The 13,109-nt window shown below is 40.2% G+C and overlaps 1 protein-coding gene across 3 annotated transcripts in view; it reads right to left on the reverse strand.

Moving 5' to 3' along the window:
• Nucleotides 1-785: 785 nt before the first annotated feature.
• Nucleotides 786-13,109, reverse strand: part of FREM1 (FRAS1 related extracellular matrix 1) — a 187,797-nt gene continuing 175,473 nt past the window's right edge. For all 3 annotated transcript variants that reach the window (XM_082695032.1, XM_082695031.1, XM_082695033.1), the window contains 2 exons: nt 12,933-13,018; nt 786-4,320 (listed from right to left, as the gene is read on the reverse strand). In XM_082695032.1, the coding sequence (XP_082551158.1) occupies nt 4,121-4,320; nt 12,933-13,018 (286 nt within the window). In that variant the 3' untranslated portion in view covers nt 786-4,120. The remainder of the gene's footprint in view (nt 4,321-12,932; nt 13,019-13,109) is intronic.

Raw genomic sequence — 13,109 nt, forward strand, 5'->3', positions numbered from 1 at the left:
AGAATACATAGAATAATCTGAAGAGAGTCAGCCTGTGATTTGGAGGTCTCTGGTTCTAGTACTAATCTCTTCCCCCTTTACCTTCTGCAGACTTCAACGTCCTCTTCTTGACAGTAAGGATATCAGGTGACATGAGATCATTGTTCTCATTTTTTAAATTCCTGATGCTCCAGGGATCTGAGAGATGCAGAGACACCTACTGCTTGTCTTGTTGCAAAAATTAGAAAACTAGACTGGAAAATTTAAGTTCCTCACCTGATCTGGAGACAGGAAATTTGGGATAGATGCTACCCATAACACCTTGACCTGATCATAAACACAGGAAGTAATGCCAGTTTCCTAATCAGGAGAGAAATATAACAAAAGATAACAAAAGAAAGCTCTTTGTATTGGAGTATGCTTCCCTTCCGTTCTGAAAAGGGATAATGTACTTCTCTCTTGTGACTTCCATTGTGACCTCCGCCCTGATAAAAAGTTTGATGCTTAAGAAAAAGACTATTAGAAATTTGCATGTATACACTATGCTTTTCTACTTGTACTTTCCTATCCTGTTCACAGTAATATCTCCAGTATCTAGAATAGGTGAGGGGCTGGCCTTCGACACTCCAGTAATATTCGTGGAATCGATGGTAGATAGGTGGGTGGCTGGGTGGCTGGCTGGAAGCCGTGGAACTGAAGGCTGATTTAAACAGCGAGGATAAGAAAGACGGGCTGCATTTCCCTTCCCATCCCTTCTTACATTAGCTAGAATAAGTATAATCTGAGAAAAACTCAAGCAACAGTAGTTCAGAAGTAGAAATAAGTTTATTTTATTAATTTTGATACAATGCTAGAGACAGTACATTTCATAGGCTGCTTTGTTGCAAAAATTAATCAGCACCAGCTCCTGGTTTGAATTATACAAACCATAGTGTTAATGAAAATTATGTGCATGTTCTTTTTGGCTGTAGTAAAAATGAACAAAAACAGAAATGTAAAAAAATGTTACCTGGGGGCGCCTGGGTGGCTCAGTGGGTTAAAGCCTCTGCCTTCGGCTCAGGTCATGATCCTAGGGTCCTGGGATCGAGCACCGCATCAGGCTCTCTGCTCAGCAGAAAGCCTGCCTCTCTTCCTCTCTCTCTCTGCCTTCCTCTCTGCCTACTTGTGATCTCTGTCTATCAAATAAATAAAATTTTTAAAGAAATAAACGTCACCTGGTTCGTTTTTACCACTCCTTGGAAAGAGATGAAGTAATTATCATATGTTTTTAAGTTTACATTCAGCAAAATGTATGCTGTATACATATGTATGTTTTAGTTAAAGAACAAAAATCGCAGGATTCTGAAAAGCTACATGCTACTTAGCTGGGTTAATGCCTTTGGATGGAGGCGGCTTTTCCTGAACTGGTATTCAAACCTGGGGAGAAGAGCCAGGTGACATTTAACTCCTTCTTTCTGATGCTCTCCTTCTTAGCTACCACCAGTCCCATCTCTCCCTGCTCAACCCTTCTCTCCTCTCTCCCCTCTACTCTCATATAATCATCCGTTCCTTATTCTACCATTAATCCATTTCCTTCCTTCCTGCTCCCACCAGAACTTGACAAGTGACAGTGACCAATCTAGGTGGCAAGAACCATGACCATCATTTACTTTTCTTTTAAGATTTTAAGTAACCTCGATCCCCACCGTGGTTCTTGAACTCACAACCCTTGAGATCAAGAGTCGCACACTCCACCGACTGAGCCAGCCAGGTGCCCCCGTCTCTCTCTCTCTCTCTTTTTTTTTTAGATAACAATCATTTGCTTTTTTTTATTTTCCCCTGAGTCAAAGCTCAATCATGGGGAAGAAATAAAGGTCATGATAAGTATTGCCCAACATCCCAACTTGCCAGAATTTTTGTTTGTATCCTCATTCAATTACTTGCGTTTTATAAATGGATCGATGTTTTCATGATCAGGAACATTCAAAAATATTATCCTAGTATTCCTAGTTGCTACAAAAATCATAAAACATTCTCTCTTTATACTAGCATTTGCAATTACACTTAAACATCATTGTCATTGCAGATAAGTATAATAAAATCTACCTTGCTGATCAGTTTCTCCATAACAGCCCTGGTTCTGGATTCCCAGTTTTAAATAGTTACTATAGCTCTGTTGTTCTAGAAGAAAGTGGCCTCTGAACTCTTTATTTCTTGAGCTTTTACTTTCCCTCTTAGGATATCATTCTTCAGGTAAACAACCCTTTGCTACATAATCTGGCATCTCGCCTTTCCAAATGGCAGAGGCCTGAGGGTCAGAGAGGACTGGAGTTGGTATGGAGGGTGGGTTTTGCATCTTTTGGTTAAATACCAGAGAGTGTCGGTGTTGCTCAAGAGACCTATATGTTGTCATCAGTTCCGAGCCTAGGTGGGATCCCTAAAGCGAGGAGCCTCACGAGGCCACCATGCTTTTAAATTTAAGTGAGAGGTAGAAATGCCAAAACGTGATCCCCACTTCTCTTTGCAAATATTTCTAATACCAAAAATCTTGATAAATGTGCAGAAATAAAACAAGCTTGTCATGTTTTATATCCAGAAACTGGACTGAATTTCTTCCGTTTATTTTAGTTTTACCAAATGTGTTAGTCTAATAAAACGTGCTCCAAAGCTTTAGTCTACTTGGTAACCCCATCTTGACTGAAATTACTCTGAACTACTCATAGAGCAAGTTAGCTACATTTGGTACAACCGCATTTTTTGGTGATTAAGAGGAAAATTTTGAACACATCCTTCAGAAATAAATTTCTGATTTCCTGTAATTAAAATTTGATTTCAGAAAGGAGTTCCTGTAAGACTGCAACACACTTCACTGGTACGAAAAGGTTTCATTCAGCTGATATTATAAATTCATAAGGGACTTTATGTTACCAGATGGGGTTATCATGCCATTTCTAGAAATAGTAGAGATGTAAGGGCTCAAAGTTATATCAAAATCCATTCTGAGAATATGGGTTTTCAAGGGCTCTGTTTTCAGTACTATCTTTCTTTGTTCATCAGCATTTTTCACTGGGACACTTCCGAGGAAGCAGTGTTTTTCTTCAGTGTGTTAAACATCACTCGCATAAACTCTATTCCAAATGTCCTTGAGAAATGTTAGTCCTTACCGTATACCCAAATGAAAAGAGAAGTTCACATTACTTCAAATTTCTCCTGAGTCTGTGAGGCCGGGGGAAACCATCATGATGAGCTCTGGGAAGGTACAAGGCCAACATTTTTATTGGAAAAAGAGCTCTGTCTCATGAGTAGGGATGGTTAGACCCTGATGTGAATGTAATCTCTGAATTCTTACCTGAACTAGAGCTTTGCAAATGAGCTTCCATCTGCAAGATTCTCCCATCTAAAGCCTTCCTTTTCCACCACAGAGAATTCTCTCTCTCTCTCATTTTTTTTTTAAAGATTTTATTTATTTGAGAGACAGTGAGAGAGAGCACGAGAGGGGAGAAGGTCAGAGGGAGAAGCAGACTCCCTGCAGAGCTCAGAGCCCGATGAGGGACTCGATTCTGGGACTCTGGGATCATGACCTATGCCAAAGGCAGCCGCCCACCCAACTGAGCCACCCAGGTGCCCAAGAATTCTCCTTTTTTATCCACAAGACTCTCACCTTAGGTTTCACATTCCAAAGGGACAAAGCGACCCTTTGCTCTTCAACTAGGATTTAATGAGCTGGTAAAGTTAGCTTTCCTCAGACTGGAGTGGTACAAGCCCCTGCCAGGACAGATTTCAGAACGGGACAAAAAACTGAGGTCTTGGGACAAAAAAAATCCAAGGATCGTGAGCTTGGTGAGGACTTAGATATGGAGTGAGGACAGGGTGGGAATATTCTGGAATAAGCAAATCTTATCCCATATAATACACTTTAGGTATTTATTTTGAAAGGTACTGAGACACAAGGATTGTATCTCTTCATGAAAGAAATGCTCATTGATCAATCCTCCTGGAACAATTCTTCAATGTTCCTTTTTTTACTAGATCACTCATATACTATGATAAAAAAAAAATGTACTAAGTCAGTCATGACTTGTTTTGCATTGAACAATATGCACAAATTCTGTAAATAAATAGGTGAAAAATCCCAAGTGGGCACCTGTAAGGTCAGTTACATTTAGATTTTCCTGGAGCACACGTAATTGTGAGGTTTGCCCTTCCTACAGTCTTGTGTTTGCCATTTCCCTTGTCTTTGCGCCAAAACACAGTTCTTGCCGGACTTCATACGTTGAGGGGGTCCTTTCCTCCAGTTGGTGAAGGTGACAGCTTCCCCACCAATCCACTCCCAGTGGCCAGCACGCACCTGGTCATTCAAACCTAATGTGAACCAAAAAATGGGCCAATATTACATTTATGCTTGAATATCCTATCAGTCTATGGTTATAAGTTCAGTAATCATATACAAACACAGGCCTACGTTCTAAAACACAGAATAGGGCCTGGGAATCCTAAAATACAGGTAAGAACATACAGCTTTGAGCGGTGCCTGGGTGGCTTAGTCGGTTGGGTGTCTGCCTTCAGCTCAGGTCATGATCCCAGAGTCCTGCTCAGTGGGGAGTTTGCTTCTCCCTCTCCCTCTGCTGTTCCTGCCACTCACTCGCTCTCTCTCAAATAGATAAAATCTTTAAAAAAATTAAAACTTGGAGGGAGTCAAGATGGCGGAGAAGTAGCAGGCTGAGACTACTTCAGCTAGCCGGAGATCAGCTAGATAGCTTATCTAAAGATTGCAAACACCTGAAAATCCATCGGCAGATCGAAGAGAAGAAGAACAGCAATTCTGGAAACAGAAAAACAATCACTTTCTGAAAGGTAGGACCGGCGGAGAAGTGAATCCAAAGCGACAGGAAGATAGACCCCGGGGGGAGGGGCCGGCTCCCGGCAAGCGGCGGAGCCACCGCGCACAAAATCAGGACTTTTAAAAGTCTGTTCCGCTGAGGGACATCGCTCCAGAGGCTAAACCGGGAGGAAGCCCACGCGGGGTCAGCGTGGCCTCAGGTCCCGCAGGGTCACAGAAGGATTGGGGGTGTCTGAGTGTCACAGAGCTTGCGGGTATTGGAACGGGAAAGCCGGCTACAGAGACAGAGCCGACAGTAAGCTCACAGCTCGGGGTTACCTTGAACCAGTCGCAGGCTCGGTGAGCTCAGAGCGCGGCCGGAGGTCAGGCAGTCGGGAGTAACTGGGCGCTGTTCTCTGAGGGCACACTGAGGAGTGGGGCCCTGGGCTCTCGGCTCCTCCGGGCCGGAGACCAGGAGGCCGCCATTTGTATTCCCGTCCTCCGGAACTCTACGGAAAGCGCTCAGGGAACAAATGCTCCTGAAAGCAAACCCGAGCTGATCACTCACCCCGGCCCCGGGTAAGGGCGGTGTAATTCCGCCTGGGGCAAAGACACTTGAGAATCACTACAACAGGCCCCTCCCCCAGAAGATCAACAAGAAATCCAGCCAAGACCAAGTTCACCTACCAAGGAGTGTGGTTTCAATACCAAGGAGAGCAGCAGAATTCCAGAGGAGGAGAAAGCCAAGCACGGAACTCATGGCTTTTTCCCTGTGATTTTTTTTAGTCTTGCAGTTAATTAAATTTTTTTCTTTTTCATTTTTTGCTTTTTTTTTTTTCTCGCCTTCGGGTAAAAATTTTTTTTTTAACTGTTACCTTTTTCTTTTTTAACGATTTTTTACTAGTTTATCTAATATATATACTTTTTCTTTTTTACATTTTTCTTAGGTGTTTTCTTTTTTTTTAATTCTTTTCTTTTCTTTTTTTTTCCTTTTTTCTTTATTTTTCTTTCTTCCTTTTTGAACCTCTTTTTATCCCTTTCTCCCCCCTCACGATTTTGGATCTCTTCTAATTTGGTTAAAGCATATTTTCCTGGGGTTGTTGCCACCCTTTTAGTATTTTACTTGCCCTTTCATATACTCTTATCTGGACAAAATGACAAGATGGAAAAATTCAACACAAAAAAAAGAACAAGAGGCAGTACCAAAGGCTAGGGACCTAATCAATACAGACATTGGTAATATGTCAGATCTAGAGTTCAGAATGACAATTCTCAAGGTTCTAGCCGGGCTTGAAAAAGGCATGGAAGATATTAGAGAAACCCTCTCGAGAGATATCAAAGCCCTTTCTGGAGAAATAAAAGAACTAAAATCTAAACAAGTTGAAATCAAAAAAGCTATTAATGAGGTGCAATCAAAAATGGAGGCTCTCACTGCTAGGATAAATGAGGCAGAAGAAAGAATTCGTGATATAGAAGACCAAATGACAGAGAATAAAGAAGCTGAGCAAAGGAGGGACAAACAGCTACTGGACCACGAGGGGAGAATTTGAGAGATAAGTGACACCATAAGACGAAACAACATTAGAATAATTGGGATTCCAGAAGAAGAAGAAAGAGAGAGGGGAGCAGAAGGTATACTGGAGAGAATTATTGGGGAGAATTTCCCCAATATGGCAAAGGGAACGAGCATCAAAATTCAGGAGGTTCAGAGAACGCCCCTCAAAATCAATAAGAATAGGCCCACACCCCGTCACCTAATAGTAAAATTTACAAGTCTCAGTGACAAAGAGAAAATCCTGAAAGCAGCCCGGGAAAAGAAGTCTGTAACATTCAATGGTAAAAATATTAGATTGGCAGCTGACTTATCCACAGAGACCTGGCAGGCCAGAAAGAGTTGGCATGATATTTTCAGAGCACTAAACGAGAAAAACATGCAGCCAAGAATACTATATCCAGCTAGGCTATCATTGAAAATAGAAGGAGAAATTAAAAGCTTCCAGGACAAACAAAAACTGCAAGAATTTGCAAATACCAAACCAACTCTACAGGAAATATTGAAAGGGGTCCTCTAAGCAAAGAGAGAGCCTACAAGTGGTAGATCAGAAAGGAACAGAGACGATATACAGTAACAGTCACCTTACAGGCAATACAATGGCACTCAATTCATATCTCTCAATAGTTACCCTGAATGTGAATGGGCTAAATGCCCCTGTCAAAAGACACAGGGTATCAGAATGGATAAAAAAACAAAACCCATCTATATGTTGCCTCCAAGAAACTCATTTTAAGCCCGAAGACACCTCCAGATTTAAAGTGAGGCGGTGGAAAAGAATTTACCATGCTAATGGACATCAGAAAAAAGCAGGAGTGGCAATCCTTATATCAGATCAATTAGATTTTAAGCCAAAGACTATAATAAGAGATGAGGAAGGACACTATATCATACTCAAAGGGTCTGTCCAACAAGAAGATTTAACAATTTTAAATATCTATGCCCCCAACGTGGGAGCAGCCAACTATATAAACCAATTAATAACAAAATCAAAGAAACACATCAACAATAATACAATAATAGTAGGGGACTTTAACACTCCCCTCACTGAAATGGACAGATCATCCAAGCAAAAGATCAGCAAGGAAATAAAGGCCTTAAACGACACACTGGACCAGATGGACATCACAGATATATTCAGAACATTTCATCCCAAAGCAACAGAATACACATTCTTCTCTAGTGCACATGGAACATTCTCCAGAATAGATCACATCCTTGGTCCTAAATCAGGACTCAACCGGTATCAAAAGATTGGGATCATTCCCTGCATATTTTCAGACCACAATGCTCTAAAGCTAGAACTCAACCACAAAAGGAAGTTTGGAAAGAACCCAAATACATGGAGACTAAACAGCATCCTTCTAAAGAATGAATGGGTCAACCGGGAAATTAAAGAAGAATTGAAAAAAATCATGGAAACAAATGATAATGAAAATACAACGGTTCAAAATCTGTGGGGCAGATTTTGCTGCAAAGACTGCTGCAAAGGCAGTCCTGAGAGGAAAATATATAGTGGTACAAGCCTTTCTCAAGAAACAAGAAAGGTCTCAGGTACACAACCTAACCCTACAACTAAAGGAGCTGGAAAAAGAACAAGAAAGAAACCCTAAGCCCAGCAGGAGAAGAGAAATCATAAAGATCAGAGCAGAAATCAATGAAATAGAAACCAAAAAAACAATAGAACAAATCAACGAAATTAGGAGCTGGTTCTTTGAAAGAATTAATAAAATTGATAAACCCCTGGCCCGACTTATCAAAAAGAAAAGAGAAAGGACCCAAATAAATAAAATCATGAATGAAAGAGGAGACATCACAACTAACACCAAAGAAATACAAACTATTATAAGAACATACTATGAGCAACTCTATGCCAATAAATTTGACAATCTGGAAGAAATGGATGCATTCCTAGAAACATATAAACTACCACAACTGAACCAGGAAGAAATAGAAAGCCTGAACAGACCCATAACCAGTAAGGAGATTGAAACAGTCATTAAAAATCTCCCAACAAACAAAAGCCCAGGGCCAGACGGCTTCCCGGGGGAATTCTACCAAACATTTAAAGAAGAACTAATTCCTATTCTCCTGAAACTGTTCCAAAAAATAGAAATGGAAGGAAAACTTCCAAACTCATTTTACGAGGCCAGCATCACCTTGATCCCAAAACCAGACAAGGATCCCACCAAAAAAGAGAACTATAGACCAATATCCTTGATGAACACAGATGCGAAAATACTCAACAAAATACTAGCCAATAGGATTCAACAGTACATTAAAAAGATTATTCACCACGACCAAGTGGGATTTATTCCAGGGCTGCAAGGTTGGTTCAACATCTGCAAATCAGTCAATGTGATACAACACATAAATAAAAGAAAGAACAAGAACCATATGATACTCTCAATAGATGCTGAAAAAGCATTTGACAAAGTACAGCATCCCTTCCTGATCAAAACTCTTCAAAGTGTAGGGATAGAGGGCACATACCTCAATATCATCAAAGCCATCTATGAAAAACCCACCACAAATATCATTCTCAATGGAGAAAAACTGAAAGCTTTTCCGCTAAGGTCAGGAACACGGCAGGGATGTCCATTATCACCACTGCTATTCAACATAGTACTAGAGGTCCTAGCCTCAGCAATCAGACAACAAAAGGAAATTAAAGGCATCCAAATCGGCAAAGAAGAAGTCAAATTATCACTCTTCGCAGATGATATGATACTATATGTGGAAAACCCAAAAGACTCCACTCCAAAACTGCTAGAACTTATACAGGAATTCAGTAAAGTGTCAGGATATAAAATCAATGCACAGAAATCAGTTGCATTTCTCTACACCAACAGCAAGACAGAAGAAAGAGAAATTAAGGAGTCAATCCCATTTACAATTGCATCCAAAACCATAAGATACCTAGGAATAAACCTAACCAAAGAGACACAGAATCTATACTCAGAAAACTATAAAGTACTCATGAAAGAAATTGAGGAAGACACAAAGAAATGGAAAAATGTTCCATGCTCCTGGATTGGAAGAATAAATATTGTGAAAATGTCTATGCTACCTAAAGCAATCTACACATTTAATGCGATTCCTATCAAAGTACCATCCATCTTTTTCAAAGAAATGGAACAAATAATGCTAAAATGTATATGGAACCAGAAAAGACCTCGAATAGCCAAAGGGATATTAAAAAAGAAAGCCAATGTTGGTGGCATCACAATTCCGGACTTCAAGCTCTATTACAAAGCTGTCATCATCAAGACAGCATGGTACTGGCACAAAAACAGACACATAGATCAATGGAACAGAATAGAGAGCCCAGAAATAGACCCTCAACTCTACAGTCAACTAATCTTCGACAAAGCAGGAAAGAATGTCCAATGGAAAAAAGACAGCCTCTTAAATAAATGGTGTTGGGAAAATTGGACAGCCACATGCAGAAAAATAAAATTGGACCATTTCCTTACACCACACACAAAAATAGACTCAAAATGGATGAAGGACCTCAATATGCGAAAGGAATCCATCAAAATCCTTGAGGAGAACACAGGCAGCAACCTCTTCGACCTCAGCCGCAGCAACATCTTCCTAGGAACAACGCCAAAGGCAAGGGAAGTAAGGGAAAAAATGAACTATTGGGATTTCATCAAGATCAAAAGCTTTTGCACAGCATAGGAAACAGTTAACAAAATCAAAAGACAACTGACAGAATGGGAGAAGATATTTGCAAACGACATATCAGATAAAGGACTAGTGTCCAGAATCTATAAAGAACTTAGCAAACTCAACACCCAAAGAACAAATAATCCAATCAAGAAATGGGCAGAGGACATGAACAGACATTTCTGCAAAGAAGACATCCAGATGGCCAACAGACACATGAAAAAGTGCTCCATATCACTCGGCATCAGGGAAATATAAATCAAAACCACAATGAGATATCACCTCACACCAGTCAGAATGGCTAAAATCAACAAGTCAGGAAATGACAGATGCTGGCGAGGATGCGGAGAAAGGGGAACCCTCCTACAGTGTTGGTGGGAATGCAAACTGGTGCAGCCACTCTGGAAAACAGCATGGAGGTTCCTCAAAATGTTGAAAATAGAACTGCCCTATGACCCAGCAATTGCACTATTGGGTATTTACCCTAAAGATACAAACGTAGTGATCCAAAGGGGCACATGCACCCGAATGTTTATAGCAGCAATGCCCACAATAGCCAAACTATGGAAAGAACCTAGATGTCCATCAACAGATGAATGGATCAAGAAGATGTGGTATATATACACAATGGAATACTATGCAGCCATCAAAAGAAATGAAATCTTGCCATTTGCGACAACATGGATGGAACTAGAGCGTATCATGCTTAGCGAAATAAGCCATCAGAGAAAGACAACTATCATATGATCTCCCTGATATGAGGAAGTGGTGATGCAACATGGGGGCTTAAGTGGGTAGGAGAAGAATAAATGAAACAAGATGGGATTGGGAGGGAGACAAACCATAAGTGACTCTTAATCTCACAAAACAAACTGAGAGTTGCTGGGGAGAGGGGGTTTGGGAGAAGGGGGTGGGATTATGGACATTGGGGAGGGTATGTGCTTTTGTGAGTGCTGTGAAGTGTGTAAACCTGGTGATTCACAGACCTGTACCCCTGGGGATAAAAATATATGTTTATAAAAATTAAAACTTAAAAATTAAAAAACAACAACAACAACATATGGCTTTGGAATCAGACAGATCCAAATCCAAATGCTTGATCCCCCACTTACTAGTTGAGCATCTTTGGGCAGGTTACTTAATGACTCTAAATTTTAGTTTCCTCATCTAAGAAATGGCAATAAAAATAGTATATCAAGGGCTGTTTTAAGTATTAAATAAGATAATGCATGTGAAGTTCCTGACATACATACATGTTTGATAAACAGTAATTATTACTCACATCACTCTACAGACAGGACTCCTATCCTGGGGAAACAAGTATACTCTTGTCTACTGTTGTTCCTTCTCACTGTGTAAATGCCTCGGTTTTCATATTTGAAAGTAGCTTAACTAGGTGTTATTTTTAGTCTGGAACGTAGTTTTTTTCGGTCTGCTGTAATTCCAACAAAAAGCAGCTTTTCTCCACCTGCCTCTCTACTCTCACTAGCTACTCTACAAATTGTACTTTAGTGTTGCAAAGCTGTTGTAATTTTTCTTAAAGAAACATTCCTCCTCCTCACCTTCCTTCATTGCAGAAACAAAGAGAATACAATGAGAAAAGAGTCCCCTGTAAGAGCATGACCTGACCCCTCCCAACCAAGTTTAACCATGAAAACAGTGTAGCGAATAACCTTCTCCCATGATTCTCCCTCAGTAATTTTGGGGTAGAATAAAATGAACTACTGTCTCCTTCTGGATTTTTTCCTTGTGTTAGTAATCAGGAGGAGATGTTATTCCTAAGCATTCTGTGGGAATAGAGCCTTGAAATCAGTCATTATGGAAGCAGAGAAAACCACTCCTCTAGCTTTATCTTAAAACTCTCAGAAAATTTCAGAATTTAGAGATGTACTAAGTATGACAGAGATTTTGAGAAGCCAAGACTGGGTTTACTATTGTTCCCTGAAATCCAATACCTTCTAGGACAGACGGTGAAAAGTCTGACTTGGATGTGCCCCCAGAATTCTACTCCTAAAAATAGAATCTGAGAGATTTGTATTGTTGTTAAAATTGAAGAAGATACTAAAACTTCAGAAAACAAGGGATAAAATTAAGATCCACCAATAATTGTCAATAGGGATAAACATTTCCAGTTCTTTGGCATCCTTTTTTATATATGTATATATCATGGGCATATATGTGTATATATATCATATGCATATATGCATAAAATATCTAAATATATTCTAAATTATTTTATGCTTCATATGGCTCTGGGCTCTGCTTTTTTACTCAGCATCCTGTCACAAATATATCTTTAATATATAACATGCTCCAACATGTATGTCCTGGATGAAACAATAAACATAAAGCACTTTGTCATGTCTTTAATATTCAATGCCTTACAAAACATTAAATATTAAATAGTCCTTCATATGGCTATACCATAATTTATTTAACTATCCCCTATTTATAGCTATTTCTAATTTTTTACTTTAAGATATAGCATTTGTTGAACTCTTTCACCTGTAAATCAAACCACATTGCTTATTTCTTTGAGACAGATGTCTACCAATCACAGTAGTATGCAATTAAGATGAGGTTTTTAAATTTTTTAAAAAGATGTTATTTATTAGAGAGAGAGAACGAGCAAGGGAGCAGCAGAGGGAGAAGCAGACTCCCCACTGAGCAGGGAGCCCGATGTGCGACTCGATCCCAGGACCCTGGGATCATGACCTGAGCCAAAGGCAGACCCCTAACCGACTGAGCCACCCAGGCGCCCGGAGATGAGTTTTGAAAGACAGATCCTCCACCCCTCCAATAAAGAAAAAAATAGATTGTCCAGCCATCTAACACTTGATTGTTACTATAAGCCACAATTATTTGGCCCATGGGAGGGCGATGCCCTCTTGAGGTTCTCGCCTCCCTCCTTAGTACAGCACAAACACTTACCTATCCAAAAGGGCTTTCTTCCACTGATGTCCCAGAGCCATCTCATGTGTTGCCTGGAGAGAACAGTTACAAGGCTGCCCAGGTGACTACAAGGAAACAAACAAACAGGGCAGCATCAGTGACAAGTAGCCCAACTTTCCTGTTGAGATGAAATTCATAACAGAAATCAAACCGCTT

Source organism: Mustela nivalis, assembly GCF_964662115.1.
Source record: "Mustela nivalis genome assembly, chromosome: 13".
NCBI classification, from domain to species: domain Eukaryota; kingdom Metazoa; phylum Chordata; class Mammalia; order Carnivora; family Mustelidae; genus Mustela; species Mustela nivalis.